The sequence below is a fragment of the Emydura macquarii genome, unplaced genomic scaffold, assembly GCF_026122565.2.
Source record: "Emydura macquarii macquarii isolate MOO-44397 ecotype Brisbane River unplaced genomic scaffold, CSIRO-AGI_Emac_v2 contig_2676, whole genome shotgun sequence".
NCBI classification, from domain to species: Eukaryota; Metazoa; Chordata; order Testudines; family Chelidae; genus Emydura; species Emydura macquarii.
Window position 1 is genome coordinate 41,894,926 of NW_027132813.1, and position 18,019 is coordinate 41,912,944.

Sequence of the window (18,019 nt, forward strand, 5' to 3'; positions counted from 1 at the left end):
TCAATCCTGTATGTTCAAGTAAATTACTACAAAAGATATGGGAAGTATGAATATACTATTAGAAGAGGACTCTTGCCATTTACTTTGAGGTGGAGGGTGAGATATCCTCCTATGGGAGTCTACTTTACAAAATGAGATTTTATATACAGACCACTGTAGGTCCTACTGAAATATAGCAGTCTTCTTTTGCATAAGTCTTACATACCAGTATCAAATCAAGAACCATAGAGACTGAATGGGTGTTGTCCTAAAGTGGCTGTATGCCTGCACACACCATCAGGCTATCCTGCAGCAGCTTTGTAGAGCACCAGAAATGTCCCCTAAACCATCTGGCCATTAAAGACTCCAGGATAATTAGACACAAGATAGGGATCAGATAGACAAAAAGTGAGCAAGGAATTATCACCTGTACATCTTTCCCGACAGCCCACAAATTCCTTTTCTACATATATCATAATTCCAGTGGTATGAAGCCACCAATGGCATGTGTCAGTCCCTACTCTCCACCCACTATCAGAGACTGGAGAATCATCACTCCCTTGCTTCCTTGGCCACAAGAGTCTGACCTCCTTATCAAAGAAGCAATCAAATTGAAAAGAGTGTAAATATGGTGCTGTATTTAATCTGAGTATATTGGTATTCCTATCTCCATCATTCTTGTTCTGAAGTAACTTTTTTTTTTTTTTTTTTTTTTTTTTTTTTTAATAAAAACAGTCTCTTCTGAGTCAGCAAAACATCACTACAAAATAGTTAACCCAATAAAACAGATTGATGCAAAATTATAGCTTGAACAAAATAAAAATAGCATTTATTATTACAAAGTTAGGATTTCAGCACAGTATGTTGTTATCCACCAGATATGGAAATCCCCCAGTTTTTTAAGTGAGTAACCCTTACAGCTTTACACAAATGTCTCCTTACTTTTCTTCAAAAACATAAAAACAATTTTAGTTGGCCAAAAAGGTGGCATGTTATAAGAAACAAAGCCACATTAGTCCTTTTAAGGTAACATCCATGTTTATTTCTTAGCGTAAGTGATTTTCATTGCATGGGATGGAGTAATCTTGAACCCTTGGAGAGCATCACGAGCAGCTCCCGCCTGGCCCTCATTTTCAAATTCCACAAATGCAATGTCATGTCTCCCAGGCACTAAACGTACTTCTTTGAAGCCAGGGAACCTTTAAAACAAATAAGAAAATCAGATAAGACGATATTGATTATATCTGATGGTAAATCTCTCAAGCAGCTGTTAAGCCTTATCATAATTACCCAGTACTGTAACATTCACTCACTACTACTAAAGTATTTTAAAATAGTTCAGTAGTTCTCTGTGAGGAAATGTGGAACTACTTGACCAGTGACTGAAGTTGCAGAGAGACTCAATCACACCAAGGCAATCTCCACACTGCAGTTGCCATACCTGCAGCAGCATGTTACATGTAGAGCCCTGCACAGATACAAAAATGTGGATCCACCTCCAAGAGAATCAATTTATATGTGACCCACCATCCGCAGTTTCTTTTCTATTGTTTTCCATCAATAACAGTTGATGGGCGGCCAGCCCCTGCCCCCGATATCAAAGGCAAGGAAGCAGCCTCAAAGACTTTGAGCTGCAGACAGCTGCTTCCCCACCTTTGAGATCCGCATTCGATTCACCATCCGCAAAACATGGTCCACAGATATAAAGCAGATATCTGCAGATTTGCAGGACACTAGTTTCATGGTCATTGCCGTATGATGTGTGGGGCATTAGGCTAAAAAGCATGAAGCAAGCAAAGTTAGGATGTCACACTATTCTGATAGCTCCATTTGATGGTCTTTCTCCCCATGACACAGGGATCTTGGGAGCAGTGTTTTCCCTCTCCTCCCCTCTCTCCAACCTTTCCTGCTTCACTTGAGGGAATGTGGTACCTCCATTCTGTTCAATCCCCACGCTACATTGGATAAGACCAAGGATGGTTTCACTGAAATTCAAAGATTCCCTAAGAGCTACATATCCAGGCCCAATAAAGCATAATGTGGAGTATCACTGCTATAGTGAACTAATACTTTAAAGTTATTTAAGTAACATTTCCTATTCCTGGAACACAGTACAGCAAAGACTATCATTAACATTTCATATGGATTATAACCCCAGTTACAAGTGCTTATAAACTTTAAAAATTATCCCTTAATTGCTGAAAATTTCCCAGTTGAGTCTCAACTCAGAGGTGAATGTTTTGAGCAGATGGAGTAAATCCACGTAGCCATACATGTTTTTAGAAAATGAGGAAATGCAGGGGAGGAAGAAACAGAGTCACGCTAAGACAAATGAGAATGGAAAACAGACAAATTATTCATGAGCAAAACAAAGTTTGGAGCACAACCCAGCTCTCGGAAAGCATGGACAAATATCAAGTGCCCCAGTCTCAGCTTTCATATTTTTTTTAAAAAGTGGTTAGCTGTTATGGTTGCAAAGAAAGCCTTCAAAACAAGAAGCAAATGAAAATGATGCAGACACATCTGCCTCACTTTGCAAAGAGCCTGAAATAAGAGCACTGGGATGCGAAATTCCCTATTAATTTTACTAAATGCCAATGACAGTTAAAATTGTTGACATTTATCATATTCCACTGCTCATTCTAGTATGTAAGAAAGGAGGAGTATATTATGAAGTTCTATAATATGCCCAAGACAACGGGTTGTACATTCCTGGGGCCACATGAAGGACTAGCCAGAATGAGAAAGATGTATATGGTAAGATAAGTAAGCCTTAAAAAACAAATGGAGGATGAAAGTGGGTTTCGTCTTCCCAAAGGGAAGCTGAGCTTCCAAAAGTTTGGGATTGACTTAAAAACACATTAACTATAGAGTTCTATAGCCTTTTCTGTGATTGTGGAGTCTCATCTCAAAATCACTAGCATGAATTTAGCACAGATTGATTGTGAATCATTACCATCTGATGGATGTAGATGGTCTATGTGACTTGAGCTAATTCCTAATGTTGTATGCAGTGTTATTGTAGCCGTTGTGATATGGTGAAGGCAGTAGAAGAGTGGTGGATGGGAGGTATGTGAGCCCCAGAATGCTCCGGGCCTTGTTCCCTGCTGACTAACTCAGAGCCACTGGGGGGCAATTAGGAGCAGCTGAGGCTGATTAAGGATCAGCCAGGTGCTCCATAAAAGGGCTCCGCCCCAAACACACAGGGCACAAGCTGGAGGAAGTAGGAGTGCTGGGCTGTGGTGATAGGAGTGCTGAGTTGTGCAGAGGAACGGACTGGAGAGCAGAGCTCTGGGGTGGAGCAGTGAGGAGGAAGGTACCGACTCAAGAGGCCAGAAAGACTGAAGGAGAGGGAAAGTTAGCCCAGGGGAAGTGTGTGCCGTCTGGAAAGCAGTACCAGCAGCACATAGCTGCTTCTCATAGGGCCCCTGGGCTGGGACCCGGAGGAGCGGGTGGGCCCAGGTCCCTACCCCCTCCCCTGGGAAGGCGGGGTGATGGGCAACTTCCTGGCCCACTACAAGCAGGAAGGTGTGAGACCCACTGGAGGGAAGCTGGCCATCAGCCACACGGTGTAGGTCCCAGATATTAAAGATACAAGGTAGGTGAGGTAATTTTTTTTTTAATTGGACCAACCGCTATTATTGAGACACAAGCTTTCAAACTTACACAGAGCTCTTCTTCAGGTCTGACCTGAAAGCTTGTGTCTCACAAAGAGAAGCTGGTCAAACAGAAGATATTACCTCACCCACCTTGTCTTTCTAGTTCCTAATGGACAGGTGTCCACATTAAAGAGCCACCACAATTTACATGGCTGTATCTTTTGCAGGAAAGCCAAGGATCAAATGGGCCTGAAACTGAACTCTCTTATTCCCAAGTATCCCCTACAGACCAGCGCTGAGGAAAATTTGTGTGCACATGTAATAGAGTATAAAAAGGAGAATTTTTTTATATACATGACTTACTGATTAAATAGCATAGACAGCATCATCTCATTTGTCTCCTCTGGCAAGTTATTAAGGAAGAGTATATAGTTTGGTGGATTATCAGGCACCTACAATAATGGAAGAACAGAATTCAATAACACGTACAAAATATAAGTAACATTCATCTACTTTCTTTATACATCCACTGAAACTACTGGAAATAAGCCAACATACTGTTATTGTTCCTCATAAAACTGATCTAGACTTCATCCACCTTTTGAATAAACCGTATCTTTCACAATCCTTTTAGTACATTTTTAAACTGGTCCACTTGCTCTGCTATCAGTGTTAATATGTTGTTAGTATAATATCAAGAGACACAGTAAGTTGGGAGACAGATATTTCAAAGTCATTCACTGCACGCATGTAGAACTGCTAATTTTAAAAGGCACAAATATCTAAAAAGATAGTTGACAACGTCAGTTGTCCAGCACACTGGCCGTCACGTCCATAGAATTACCAGCTTTGAATGGCGTGCTGTAGTAAAGTGTAGGGAGTAACCATTCTATTTAAAAATCTGTAACTAATATGTATGCTTCCTAATGGTTTTGCTGGAGGAAACCAACATAAAATTCAGAGCATGTACAAAACCTCATTTTATATGCTGCAGAAATTCCCCACTAAAGTCAAATTTAAAACTGTTCTAAATTACTCAGATGCACTTTTTTAATACGGAGTTCTAATGTAGAACATACAAATATTAAATGGCATTTGTTCAGTGCTTTCTCTTCCTGCTAATTCTCAAACAGAGAATGTAATGGCAGGAATAAATTGTTCAACTGCTAAAGCATCATGAAAAGAAAAACAAGTCTCACACAAGAAAGGTATGTCCAAATCTAAGTGTGTGTACGTACGTGTGTGTGTGCGCGCGCGCGCACGCGCACGCACGCACGCACACACACACACACACACACACACACACACACACACACACACACACACACACACACACACACACACACAGAGAAAGCTGTTCTGAAATAATTGTTTTATTTAAAAAATAAACTAATAAGAATTACCTGTTGATTCTGTGATGAAGTCCCTTGGACATTCAAAGAATTCTGTGTTGATCCCTAGGAGATTAAATATGGTTAGAAACACATTACTTTACTAAAAATCAAGCAATGAAGAGTCTTGTATAATTTTCAATTTGCAAGTATATATCCAAACCAGTTTGGTTTTCAAGGAGCCTGAAAGAGCATCTTAGTCCTAACCAGCCCCTCAATCTTAAGTCACTGGTTCCTAAACTGTGGTCCACAAATCATTCACAGTTTACAGATCAGTTGCTGGTGGGAAACATGAAACCATTGGGTTTTATTCCCCCCCTTCCACATCCCCCACCAGACTGCTATAGAAGAGACAGCTATTAAGTCAGAATGGATTCTGGAGATGAATCAGGGCCTATAGCAAATTATTGTATTCCATCTACCTCCTGGAAAGGTGGGTTCCACAGACCGGAGAAAAGGCATTTTTAGAGGCATTTCTTAACAGGACTCTCTTGAAGGCAGTACCATATGGTTTCTGACTGAGGCACATACAAATCCACAGACTTCTCCAGTACAAATTCAAAATCAAGATTTGAGTTCTTTAAATCACTTCCCCACTATTTTGAAATCAAGGCAACAGCAGCACTATTGCACCTACTACAACTCCTATATATGAAGCTTACCAGTTATTCTCACTTTTGGCATTTCCTATTATACAGGCATTAGTAAACTTCTCCAATGCAGACCACCTCTTAATGGAGATACCGTCCTATGGGCCAACTCCATTCCCAGCTGCAAATTGCATGGACCAGCTCTAGCTCCCCTCCTGTTTGCTATTGTGTAATGCTTATGTGGCAACTACAACAATTATTACACACTGAAGAGTAATATTGTGAAAGTATTTGTGCATTTTTACCTAGCACTGAAGATCAGCAAGTGATCTCTGAAAAAATAGTTAATCACACTTTCTAGTTTCTGTTCCTTACATCTCTTCTATTTCGCTCAGCTGGAAACAAAGAGAGTGTTATAGTGACTAACTAATGGATATTTACTAAAACAGAGGCAGCTGTTGATGCTTTCTAAAAAGGGAAGTTCATTGAAAGTTTTCAGTTTGAATACCTTAACATTTTGTTAGGATGGAAGAAAAAAATAAAAACCCCACACATCAACAACTAATATTCTTTGCTGAAAAAGAACAGTAGACAGTCACAGAAATTGAGATTTCATCAACTATGTGGATGCACAGAATGAATAGATTCCACAAGTTTATCATGTTTTAGTAACTAAATTGAACCTTGCTCTTAACAGACATTCATTTGGGGGCTTTTGCACTCAAGTTTCCTTGCAGTTCAGCTGCAACTTTGTCTAACAAATGTGAGTCTATTAAACTTTTACATTGGAGACAAACTTGGCACAGTTTAGAGGAAGTGCATTAGTCTCTTATATACATTTCATCATTTCTCCAATTCTCCTTATTAAGACTATAAGTAAATATCACATTGAAGGAGTCTTATGGGCAGAAACAACCCTTTAAAACTTGTTTTAGAAATCAAGACTCTTGTTTACACAGTTCACTTACCTGACCAAGCTTTTTATTTGCTGCATTAGCTGACTGCTCCAAGGATTTAGCCTTTTTCTTTTCTTTCCTCTTTTCCTTATCAGCAAATGTACCACGCATTTTGGAGATCACATCAGAGTCTGTTTTTGCATACTGAATACGCTGTTTAAACAAGAAAGCAGAACATTTTATATTTCACTATGCTGAACAGCTTACGCGAACCTCATTAAGTCCCCAAATATCTAGCAGAACACTGGAATTCCTACAGGAATTTCTTACATTAAAATCTCTACTCATAGAATATGCTGAATTTACTAATTAATTCTGGGCACTTACTACAAGAGTATCTCTTGTTTAAAAGATGCAAAAGATAGAAGAGGTTGATGTAGGATGGTAAAGTGACTCAAATAAGAAGGATTTGTTTTTAAACAAACACGGAGTATCCAAAATGGTTTTTAAACTAGTTACATTGCTACTTTTTAGGGTAGAAAAAATGAAATACAGGAATAGAGTGCAATACAGGACAATTCTCTTCTCTCTGAAAGCTATTAAGCTGCAATAAATTCAACTTCATATCCCCAGGCATGGATTATAGCAACTGGAAGGGGAAGGTCATTATGGCATTACTTTCGTTACTGCAAGTAATACAGGAGAGGAAGCTTGAGGCAGGAAGCTAACAATAAGGCAGTAAAAGAGGCAAAACCATCACTGAGGATGCAAAGGTGAAAGCAAAAAGGGGTCTCAATTTCATTTTAGTAGAAAGATGGTCCATGTGATGATTTCCTTTCTTCTATGCAGTCATGTAGACCACTTCCCATCCCATTCCCAATTACTGAACATCCCTATGGCAACTAAATCAATTACTTTGAAAAGTAATTATAAAAATACTTCTGTATTTTTAGCAGTCTTTAATGTGGTAAGTTTGTCCTTTCTAAAAAGGATTACCAAACTGTCTGCTTTGCTCTTCAGTCTACTGTTACTCCCTTCTATTTTGTTCCTCTCTGCTACCTTGCATATATTTCTCTGCTACCTAATCACTTTTACTCATCATCCCTGAGGCTTGGTTCTCCCTTCCCTCTGCACCATGATGCCCTTTCTCCCCCACTTCCCAATATTTTATTACTCCAGTGCCAGCTTCCGGTTCCACTGGCAGCTTCTGTTTCCTCCCTTCCAGATGAGCTCCAGTCACAAGCAAGAGCTAAGTCCTATTAGTGACTAACATCTCTGCTCCTGGGGATCAGCCTCTAGTGAAGATATAGCTATATCTTCTTGTTTAAGGCTGTTTCTACAAGCATCCAGGCTTCTCTGACTTGAAGAGCCTTGATGTCTGTACTGGAAGTAGACAGAGTAGGGGGAAGTCAGGACCATGTTTCCCATGTAGGTGTATCCACATGACCTACCATCTTTCCTGGACCTGTTCGAGAATTACTGGAGAGGGGGACAATACCATCTGCTCCCCACCAAAGAGAGGATTGAGAGGATGTTTATATCTTGAGAAGAAATACTTTTTAATTTTAAGAAGAACTGAGTTCTGATGTAGAACAGATTCAGTAACGTGCAGTAATGTTCTTAAAAGGAAGACATCTAGGTGCTCTAAGACTTAGTAATCAAAGCAAGAAATTCTACCTTACTCTCTTCTCCCCTCCCCCACTCTAAACTCCTAATTCTCTAAACTAGAGACGTTAGTCTTAAATGCTGAAATACAGTACTATAAAAACTTAAGAAACAAGCTTGCAAAAAGTTAAGTGTTATAATGAAAGTCAACCTGGGATCAATACCTGGCTAAGTAAAATATCCAGGTAATGGTACTCTTAAGGTTTGTTTTTTTTTCAAAAGTCCATCTTTGTAATGCATTGGTACCCTACCAAAACCGTTTTAAGACAAAGTAGAGTCTGTATCATGTTTTGTTACCAGTAACATTGCATATTGTTTGTTTATTTTACAAAGAGTTGGGATACCAAAGCAAACCCTTCCTGAATCAAAGCTTTCCTTTCCAACCTAGAAAAAAAAAAACTTAAAGAAAGACATTTTTCAATGATATATTTAGATGTTACTTTTTGGCAATATGGAAACTAAGGGCTTAGAAACATTCATTATAATTAAAATTTAGGTGTGTAGGAGACAAGTGTTTCTTAACAGATGAATTTTTGAAGTGTTTAACTGAACAAGATGAAGTGTCTTTTAGTTTGGAGAATTCACAGAGATGTACCACAGGTATCTAGCATCTGTTTGCTAGTCTATAAATTTTTTTAAGTATCTGGCTATTCCCACAGCATGCACAGATGAATTCTGCTGGTTACATCTCCCATATGGACATCAAGATAGATGCAAACAGGGTGGCAAGCTATAGCAAATGTTACACACACAGCAAAAGGTACAACTGTTTGTGTATTCTAAACCATAGTTTCTCAACCTGTGGTACGCATATCCCTGGGGGTACGCGAGACACAGGCAGGGAGTACGAGGGGGAAAAACAGAGTGAAAGGGAGGCAGGTGGCAGCTGCTAATTTATGGGGAAGCCGGGCGGCAGCCCCCTGCTTCCTGCCCCGTCACAGCTCCCAGCTGGGAGGCAGGTGGCAGCAGCTACAGTCCCGGGAAACTGGGCTGCAGCCACCCACTTCCCACCTGGTCACAGCTCCCAGCTGGGAGGCGGGCAGCAGCCACTGGCTTCTAGGGGAGGCAGGCGGCAGCCTCCCGTGCCCTGCGGGGTTCCAGCTCCCAGGTGGGAGCCGAGTGGCAGCCTCCTGCGTCTCGCAAGCTGGGCTCAAAGCTAGGCAGCAGCCACCTGCATCCCGGCTCCGAGTCGAGGGACAGCTTCCCCTGCTCTGGCTTGAAGATGGGCAGCAGCTTCCTGCCCACATCCCTGGGTCCCAGCCAGCACAGAAGGCTTCTCTGCCCCAGCTCGGATTAGGTGGCAGTCGCCCACCTCCCGAGCTGCCAGCCAGACGGCAGACACCTGCAACTTGCCCAGGTGTCAGCCTTCCTCCCTGGCTCAAAGTCCAGTGCCCAGAAAACTTGTCAATTTCACTGTTCTAGCTGAGCAGTGAAATTGACAACTATGACAGCCACAGATTTTACCAGTTACCCTCTTTTCCTGTCCCTCTCTTTCTCTCACCCCTTCCTCTTCTCAAATTTGGCGAGGCGCTTTATATTCCAAAGCACTGGCATGCCACTCAAAACCTCCTAGCTTTGGCCATCACCACCTCAAGCCCAGATACACACTTGAGTCGCGCGTAAAGGTGGTAACTCTACCCACACTAGATCTGACATGTCATATCACAGCCTTATATACTCAGCTCGTCTTCCAACAGATGGCTCACATTAGTCTGTAAATATAAAATCCCGTGGAATATTGAGTGTTGGGATACTTATTCAAATTTTCAGAAGTTAGTGGGTACTTGCTACTTAAAAGGTTGAGAAACACTGTTCTAAACTAAAACTCTCTCTGTATAGAGAGTTTCCTTGTTTGCGTGTTCCTCCACACTGTAAATATAAAATCCCGTGGAATATTGAGTGTTGGGATACTTATTCAAATTTTCAGAAGTTAGTGGGTACTTGCTACTTAAAAGGTTGAGAAACACTGTTCTAAACTAAAACTCTCTCTGTATAGAGAGTTTCCTTGTTTGCGTGTTCCTCCACACTGTAAAATGGATAGAACACACATGCAAATCAAGATTTCTAGTCTCACCAACACAGAAAAAAGAAATGTTCTTAATGCCCAAGGCCCCATTCCTGACAGCACTTTCATACACCCACCCACACACACACCCCACCACTGAAGTCAATGAGACTACTCATGTGCATAGTTATACAATGTGTAAATACTTTTAGTATAAGACAATTATTCAGAATCTAGCATTATCTTATGCAAATTGTTTTGAACTTTATTTTGAATTCATGAAGAGGGTAACATTTTCAGTAACAGCAATATTTATTATGAAGCAGAAATATTGTGACATAACATTGAACAATTAGGAATGCTTAACTTCAACATAAGTGAACACAGCCAAATGTTACATTTGTGTAGTGATGCTGTGATTTACACAAGACAAGAAGCAAAGGGCAAACTGGCGGCATTTAAATGCAATACAATTTTACTCCTCTATATTTAGAAAGCATTAGAGTCTAAATTAAAGATTTCTAATTTTAAAAAAAGTAGTATAATGTGAGAGTAAAGTAGTTTTATCTGAAAGCTTAGCACATTGCCTCTCAAATATGCATATGTATGTTCATATGGGAAAAAAAACAAGACATCGATGAAAAATAAATAGCAGACACAACCTAAATAGAAAAACAGACAAATCTGATTCTGATTCCCAGTTGCAAAATACTATAACTGTGCCATTAAAAATAAAATAGAAGACTTACCATTGGTTTGCCATAAAATGGAAAACCTTGTAACTGTCTCAAAGCATTGGTGGATGATCCAAGTTCTTTAAATATGACAAAGGCCTGTCCTCTCATTTTCATAGTCTTTAAAGCCACAATGTCTACTACATGACCAAACTGTGAGAACAGTGCATACAAGGATCTTTTTAGTTCTGTGGAGAGTACAGAAAAGCCATTACTGCATATAGCTTGGAAATATCAGTGTGCTTCTATAAGCGGTCCTATCCTCAAACAGGAAGTTATAACTCCAAAAAATTCATATAATATACTATCTTACTTTCTTTGGCCAAAAGATGGTATACAGGTGCATAATGAGTCCAAATACATCAGCACAATTTCCAAGATATGTGCTGTTAAATATTTGGCAGCCAGAGGCTAAGTTTAAACAGAAAAAAAATACACCTCGATTTATATCACTAAAAATTCAAACACAACTTTTAGAAATTAAGCTGCATAACACATTCTCTCTCACTCAGATGAAGTCAGAGCCAAAGCTGTAAACCAAAGCCATAATACTCATATATTAGGGTAATAGGTGATATGGGTTTGGTAGTTGTATGTGGGTTTTTTTAAGTTCTTCAAGCACTTTACTAATTAAAGTCAGGTAGGTGATAGTGTTAGGAGACTTTTCATGTCTGCCTTGCTTAACCAGTTCTTTCAAGAATTAGGAAGATAGGCTTTCTAGATCATCAGACCCTCCTGCTGAATTGTGACAGCCATTTTCATTATCTTAAGACAGTCTTACACATAGGTGTTAAGTCTGGCCTTAACTTATGTTCAATCTCCTGCAATGAAAACTCATGCTGCCTCACTGTTCTTGCATTTAAGATACAACAGACTTCAACTGCTGAAGTATTTTGTTTTGTCATTGTTGAAGTACGACAATATCAGTTCATCATGATTCTTTTACATTTTTCTTTTCAACTAAGATAAACAAAAATTATTTGACATCAATCATATCACGTTAGGGGCCACAGAAAGCCATGCAAGAGAAGCTGGGAGAAAACATGCTCTTAGAGACAATATCTATAAGCACAGGAAGAGAAATCATACACTTGTATGAAGGTAGTAGTTGTCAAGAAACTCAGACTACCAGAGCTACCGTCATAGATCCAATAAACACCCCAAACAAATCTGTTACCTACAGCCAGGCACTCAGATACCACAGAATATGCTCTGAGAAAAAAAGTCCAGGATATACACCTTAAGATTCTCAGAACTGCCTTTACCAAACAAGGATGCTCCACCAGAGAATAGATCACATCATATAACAGGCCACCCAAACACCCCAAGAGAACTTATTTCAATACAGAAATAAAACTCACTCTGACTGCACACCCCTACTTGCAATCTACTACCCCACACTGGAACCTATATGGGGTATCAAACAACTACAACCCATACATGGTGAGGACCCCATCCTTTCCTGAACCCCATCTTCAAGCTCATCATCAGAAACAAGCTTCCCCATAGACCAGGGCACACCAACTCAAAGTGGTACCAGATCCTGCCAAACAACAGACACACAACCTGCAGATATATCTCCATTGCTACAGTGATCAAATTCCCCCTTCCCCCACAACAGCAAATATGTGGGTGAAACTAGACAATCACTGTTCTCTCAAATGAACTCACAGGAAAAATATGTCACCTGTGGGAAAACACTGTGTGAAAATTCTCAGTCCTCATCCTCAAAGGAAACCTGCACAACATTTTCAAAAGACGAACCTGGAAGTTTAAATTCATAACTTTGCTAGACACTAAAAACCATGGACTGAATAGAGACACTGGATTTATGGTTTATTACAACGATCTTTAACCCATTAACAACCCTCCTACCTGCCTCTCTCTCCCTTCCATTCCCCCTCTGACTGGAAGCGTGCTAAAGGGCTACTTTACCTTGAATGGTCCCATGATACATGTATTTACAGCTTACACTAAACAATCTGCTCCACCTTTTATTTAGCTGTGCCGCTCTCAGGGCTTGTATTCATATACAGTGCTACATAAAGTGCTGTAGCGTTTTAGTGAAGATGCTACTACACCGATGGAAGAGCTTCTCCTGTCAGCATAGTTAATCTACCTCCCTGAGAAGCTGCAGCTATGTTGACGAGAGAAGCTCTGTCATCGAAATAGCACTGTCTATATGGAGGGCTAGGCCAGTACGACTACGGCACTCAGAGGGTGTGGATTTTTTACGCCTTTGAATGACAATTATACTGATACAGTTCTGTAGTAAAGACCTGGCCTGAGTATGTTTTCCAGACCTGAACAAGATCTCTGCAGGACTTGAGAGCTGGTCTCTCTCACCAACAGATCCAATAAAAGATATTATCTCACTCAGCTTGTCTCAGGACCGACACAGCTACACCACCACTAAATACAAATGAAGAATTGTAAGAAAGAATTTCAGAAAAAAATTAACAGGAAGAGAAACAGGAGAGAGGCGGAATCTTACCAGGAGGAACACTTCAAAAGGTTTGCTTTACTATATTTTTGGGACAGAGAAGATACCCAGGTACCCTTCACTGAGGAATAAAACAATGGCACTCTTGCTTCAATGAAAAAAGGTGTCTCAAGTAGGTTGAAAATGCTGGAGAGAATTCTGGGTGAGATCAGCTTCTCCAGATAAGAGACCACGGTTATTTAGTCTAACAGTTTAGAAAGAATGCCATAATTTTGTTTTTTATGTAACCATTTGTTTCCAATGTTCTTACTATTACTCAAATCTGTTCTTCGATAATAAACTTATTCTTCTTTTCACTATAAATATATCTAGGGCTCTGATGTAATCAAAGTGTTGGTCCTCTGTTAAATTTTACAAGCCGCAGTGTTCTGTTCCCTGGAGAATAGCAGATCTGGTAATGTTGAGAACTTTCAGTGGATACACCAGGGGTAGTCCATTTTTTTGTCAAGATCTACGTTTCTTGGTCAAGGTATAATCAAAATCCAGACTCCAGAAATTTTTTTTTTTTAAATGCAACAATGATGATGATAATAAAATAAAAAGATTTTGCGGTCTGTTCAAAAGCATCTGGTGGTCTGAATTTGGTCCATGGGCCACCTATTGACTACCCCTGGGCTACTGCAAGGAACGCTCCAAGGAGCTGGGGGTTGGTGTGTGCCTACATGTACAGAGAGAGCAAGGCCTGAGGAGAGGAGGGGACTGGAAGTTAGTGCTTGTACTGCCAGAAGCTGTTGGTTTCAGGAAGATAAGCCACAGCAGGCCCGTACAACACTTCTTCACACTAACAGCAGGTAGTCTCACAACCCTGTGTACTCTTGGGCAAGAATACCACACACTCGGGTCCGAGACACTCAGCTTTATTAATTCAAACCTTTATTTGAACCAAAAAGCATGTCTTGTGATCACAATTACTATGAAATAAAAAACAGACACATACAGAAACAGTTACCTTCTTCCGGGGTGTAGGCAAGTAACAATGAATTTCTCCTATGAAGCTCTGTCTACTCCTTTCAATCTCCCACATATCACACACATCCAAATTACATATTTATTAATTCTCTTCCAATCACCATAAAGTGTTAGGACTATTACATATCTTACGCAACTCATACAATGTGTGTAACTTCAACTGAATGACTTTTGCTGTCTTTTCTAGTTTCATGTTATTTCTCTTTTCTAATTGGTTAATTACCACCTACCCCACACTGATGATCAGTAATCCTAGTTTTCTGAGTTAAAAAACAAAAATCTGTTTTTCCACTATTAAAATGAGACACTGAACTTTAGTTTCTCTAGCCACAATATATATTGGTATAGGTGAACACAATGTTTTAGTGATATATTTACAATTTTTAAATTAACAGCCAGAACCCTGCCCACCTGGCCCTGATCCCAATTAGATCAGATAACTGGGGTTCCACAGTATATGTTTTTATTTTTTCACAACATGTAATAACTAAAGATTCTTTGTAAAAATACAAATTATGCATTTTTCCATGGAAAACAGATTTCTAGGATCCCTGCTGATGATGCATGCTTGACCAGGCCACTTTCATCCTTTACTTGTCATTAAGGATTGTGTTTCTCTAACTGGCTTTTGGCAGCACATTTTGTGTGTCCGTTATTCGGTTTCTCTAGTTTTTCCTATTTGACTTTCCTGATATAAATCAAGATGTTCAACATCACATTGGAAGATGTTATCATGGGGACATGGAACCAATGTACCTTACTACATAGGGCACTTTTTGTTTTTGACTGGGGTTTTTAATCCACTTTCTGATCCTCATATTACTCATATTATTATATTGGGGCAACCTTTGGGACTCAATTTTCACAGCTATTTAGAGCACCATTTTACAGTGGTTTTAAAAGTAAAAGTATACTGGTAACCACATGCATTGGTTGCTATTAACTCTAGAATGCTTTTAATTTAATTTACATTTTTATACCAATACACATCTCAGTATCAATGATCCCAAAACACATCACCTGGCTGAACAGAGTCTGCCAGGTTCCATTAGATAGAGACCCAGATGGTATCCAATTACCACTGTTATTTCACCAGGTTAAATTCACAATAATCCCACATATTGCCTATATCCCATTAGAAGTGTGCATATGAAAAAAGAATTACCACCACTTTTGGAAACCACACCCAAAACACCACCAGTGCCTGATCCTATAATACACTGCTCACAAGTAGCATTGATAAAGTCAGTAGAATCACTTGTACTGTAAAGGTCTATTCATGTAAATATGGGTTTGTAAGACTGGAGCCATACATCTCAATCCTGAAGATGAATGTAAGATTCAGTGGGACTACCCACACAACTAAATTACTCACATTCATAAGCGTTTGTAGAATTGGACTGTAAGATGATAAACAGAGGAAAGCCAGAACGTTTAAAAAACCAAACCAAGTGTGCATTAAGACTTACACTTCATTCTGAAATCACCAATTTTAACTCCTTCCTCACTGGCAGTAGTTAAGCATAGAAATCTTAACTTATATTTCCTGAATGCTTTGCTTGTGATTATATATTTATTTGTATTACAATAGTACTTAGCAGGCCCGACTCTGGGATTCCATTGTCCTAGGCACAGCACAAACATGTGCTGACATTATAAGATTGCTGGTGACATGTCTAGATTATATTTCTTAAAGAATCAAATAGCATATTTTAGTGAGAGAGTTTTTCCAACACTGATGAAAAATCTGAACTCTAAATTATTCATACCTTCTTTTTTAATTTTGTCATTTACATTATTGATGTAAATGGTATGGTTTGGTCTGATATCCATCTTCTAACTTGCTTATACAACAGCCTAGAAGAAAAGAAACAAGCACACAATGTGTTAAAATCCCTTTCATGTATGAGGATGAATTCATAACAATAACTGAGTGAGTTTTTGTTTGGCTAGGTCAGACCAAGCTATAGAAAACAGGATCAGAACCGCCTCACTCAACAGTGAAAAGGAGGCACTTTCTAGCACCCAGGTTTAAAAGTATACATTTCTCATGTTCTCACTAAGGTCGATACATCAGTGAAGGTACAGAAAGACAAGGGCACCTGTGGTAGGCTAAGTCACTGAGAAAGCGCTAAGCCGTGTGTGTGTGGTGGGGGGAGGGGGGCAGGAGTGGTACTATCATCCCCACACAGCTCTTCCCAGCAATTACGCTCTTAATTTCTTGTATAGCATCCATCACCTTCGTGTGCAAACATCGATACCCCTAATACCCCCCACTCCCCACAGAGCCAGTCTGCCTGCCCTCCACAACCGCACCCCCCCCAAACCAACCAGCCAGCCAGGTGCCCAGCCTCTTAAGCACAGGGGCCCCCACCCCGTGGTGGGCAATGGATCGGGGCTGCTCCGGGCCAGGCCCAGCCGGGGCTAGGCGGGCTCAGCGCTCCGGGCCCTCGAGGGAAAAGGCCCGGCCCGGCCCCTCCCTCTCCCCCCGCCGCCGCTCTCACTCACCTCCCCCGGCTTTTCCTCCCCTAGGACAGAAGAACCCGAGCGCACCACGCTGCGCGCGCCCTGATGACCTCACGTGATCAGGGCAGAAGCGCAGTCGCCGGAGCTCACGCACAATCGATATGTCGCTCGCCCAATCATCGATGGGCTCGTCTTGCGGCCCTGCTCCTCATCGCGCGTGCGCATAAGCAAGGGCGGGAGAGAGGAGGCCTGAGAGGGGCGGTGGGTATTTTCGTGTGTCCCCTCCCCCCCTTACACGTGCCAGCGGGCGGGGTCACTGCTCACCGCGGAGCGATATGGAGCGCCGGTGGGCGGAGCCTGAGTCGGGGAAGGGCCCATCCCCCCGTCAGGGCTCGCTGGGGGCGTGCGTCAGAGCCAGGCTCTCCCTGCCCCTGGCTGGGGCCTGTGGGTGGCGCTGCTGCCCGCCCAGGCGGCCCTTTGCCGGCCTCCCCCGGCGCTGCCAGGCGACTTGGCGGGGCGGGGCCCTGGAGCAGCTTGGACAGCCCCCCCCCCCGGGGAGGAAGCTCTGGGCTGGGTGCTAGCGCTGCGGAGCAGAGCCAGCCGGCCTGATGGGCTGGCTGCTGAACAGGCTGGCGCCGCTGCCCCGGCGTGTGGTGCAGCCGTGGAAAAGGCTGATCTCGCTCTAGATCAGTGGTTCCCAACCTGTGGCCCTTGGCTCCCCTCCCGCTAGCTGCAGAAGGGATCTGCCGCCTAACGACCCAGGCGGAGCGTGTTGCCACGGGGCTACAAGACCCGGTGCCGGCTCCTTGCTACAGCCAAGGGGTGGCAGATCAGTGCTCCCCTCCCCTGGTTGTTGCAGGGAGCAGGGCAAAGTGCTCCGCCTGTGTCCCTAGGTGCTGGGGTCCCTGCTGGAGCCAGAGGGAGGGAAGCACTGATCTCCCATCCCCCTGGTTGCAGAAGGGAGCCACTGCCTAAGGACCCAGGTGGAGTGCACGGGGCTACAAGATGCATGCGGTTTCCCTGCTGCAGCCAGGGAGATGGGTGATCAGTGAGAACTACTTCTGTCTGGCTGCAGTGGGGAGGTGGGGGGGCTGCTGATGGAGCCTGGTGGCCCGTCAGGGTTGTAAAAATATCTGTGGCCCTCGAGCCAAAAGGATTGGATGTAGGTCATTGTCCTGCCAAGGTGGCAGTGGGGTGACCCCAGCTGCAGAACTGTATCTGA

At 41.9% G+C, this 18,019-nt stretch overlaps 1 protein-coding gene across 2 annotated transcripts; it reads right to left on the reverse strand.

The window, feature by feature from the left end:
* Positions 1-779: 779 nt before the first annotated feature.
* Positions 780-16,988, reverse strand: SNRPB2 (small nuclear ribonucleoprotein polypeptide B2). 2 transcript variants are annotated; one of them, XM_067564666.1, is made up of 7 exons: positions 16,840-16,988; positions 16,101-16,188; positions 10,875-11,047; positions 6,528-6,668; positions 4,982-5,035; positions 3,942-4,030; positions 780-1,178 (listed from the first exon to the last, which is right to left on the reverse strand). In XM_067564666.1, the coding sequence occupies exons 2-7, from the start codon at positions 16,162-16,164 to the stop codon at positions 1,019-1,021; spliced, it is 681 nt and encodes a 226-aa protein (XP_067420767.1). In that variant the 5' UTR covers positions 16,165-16,188; positions 16,840-16,988; the 3' UTR covers positions 780-1,018. The 2 variants fall into 2 exon arrangements, with proteins under 2 accessions (XP_067420767.1, XP_067420768.1); XM_067564667.1 differs by lacking the exon at positions 16,840-16,988 and adding an exon at positions 16,659-16,677.
* Positions 16,989-18,019: the final 1,031 nt, after the last annotated feature.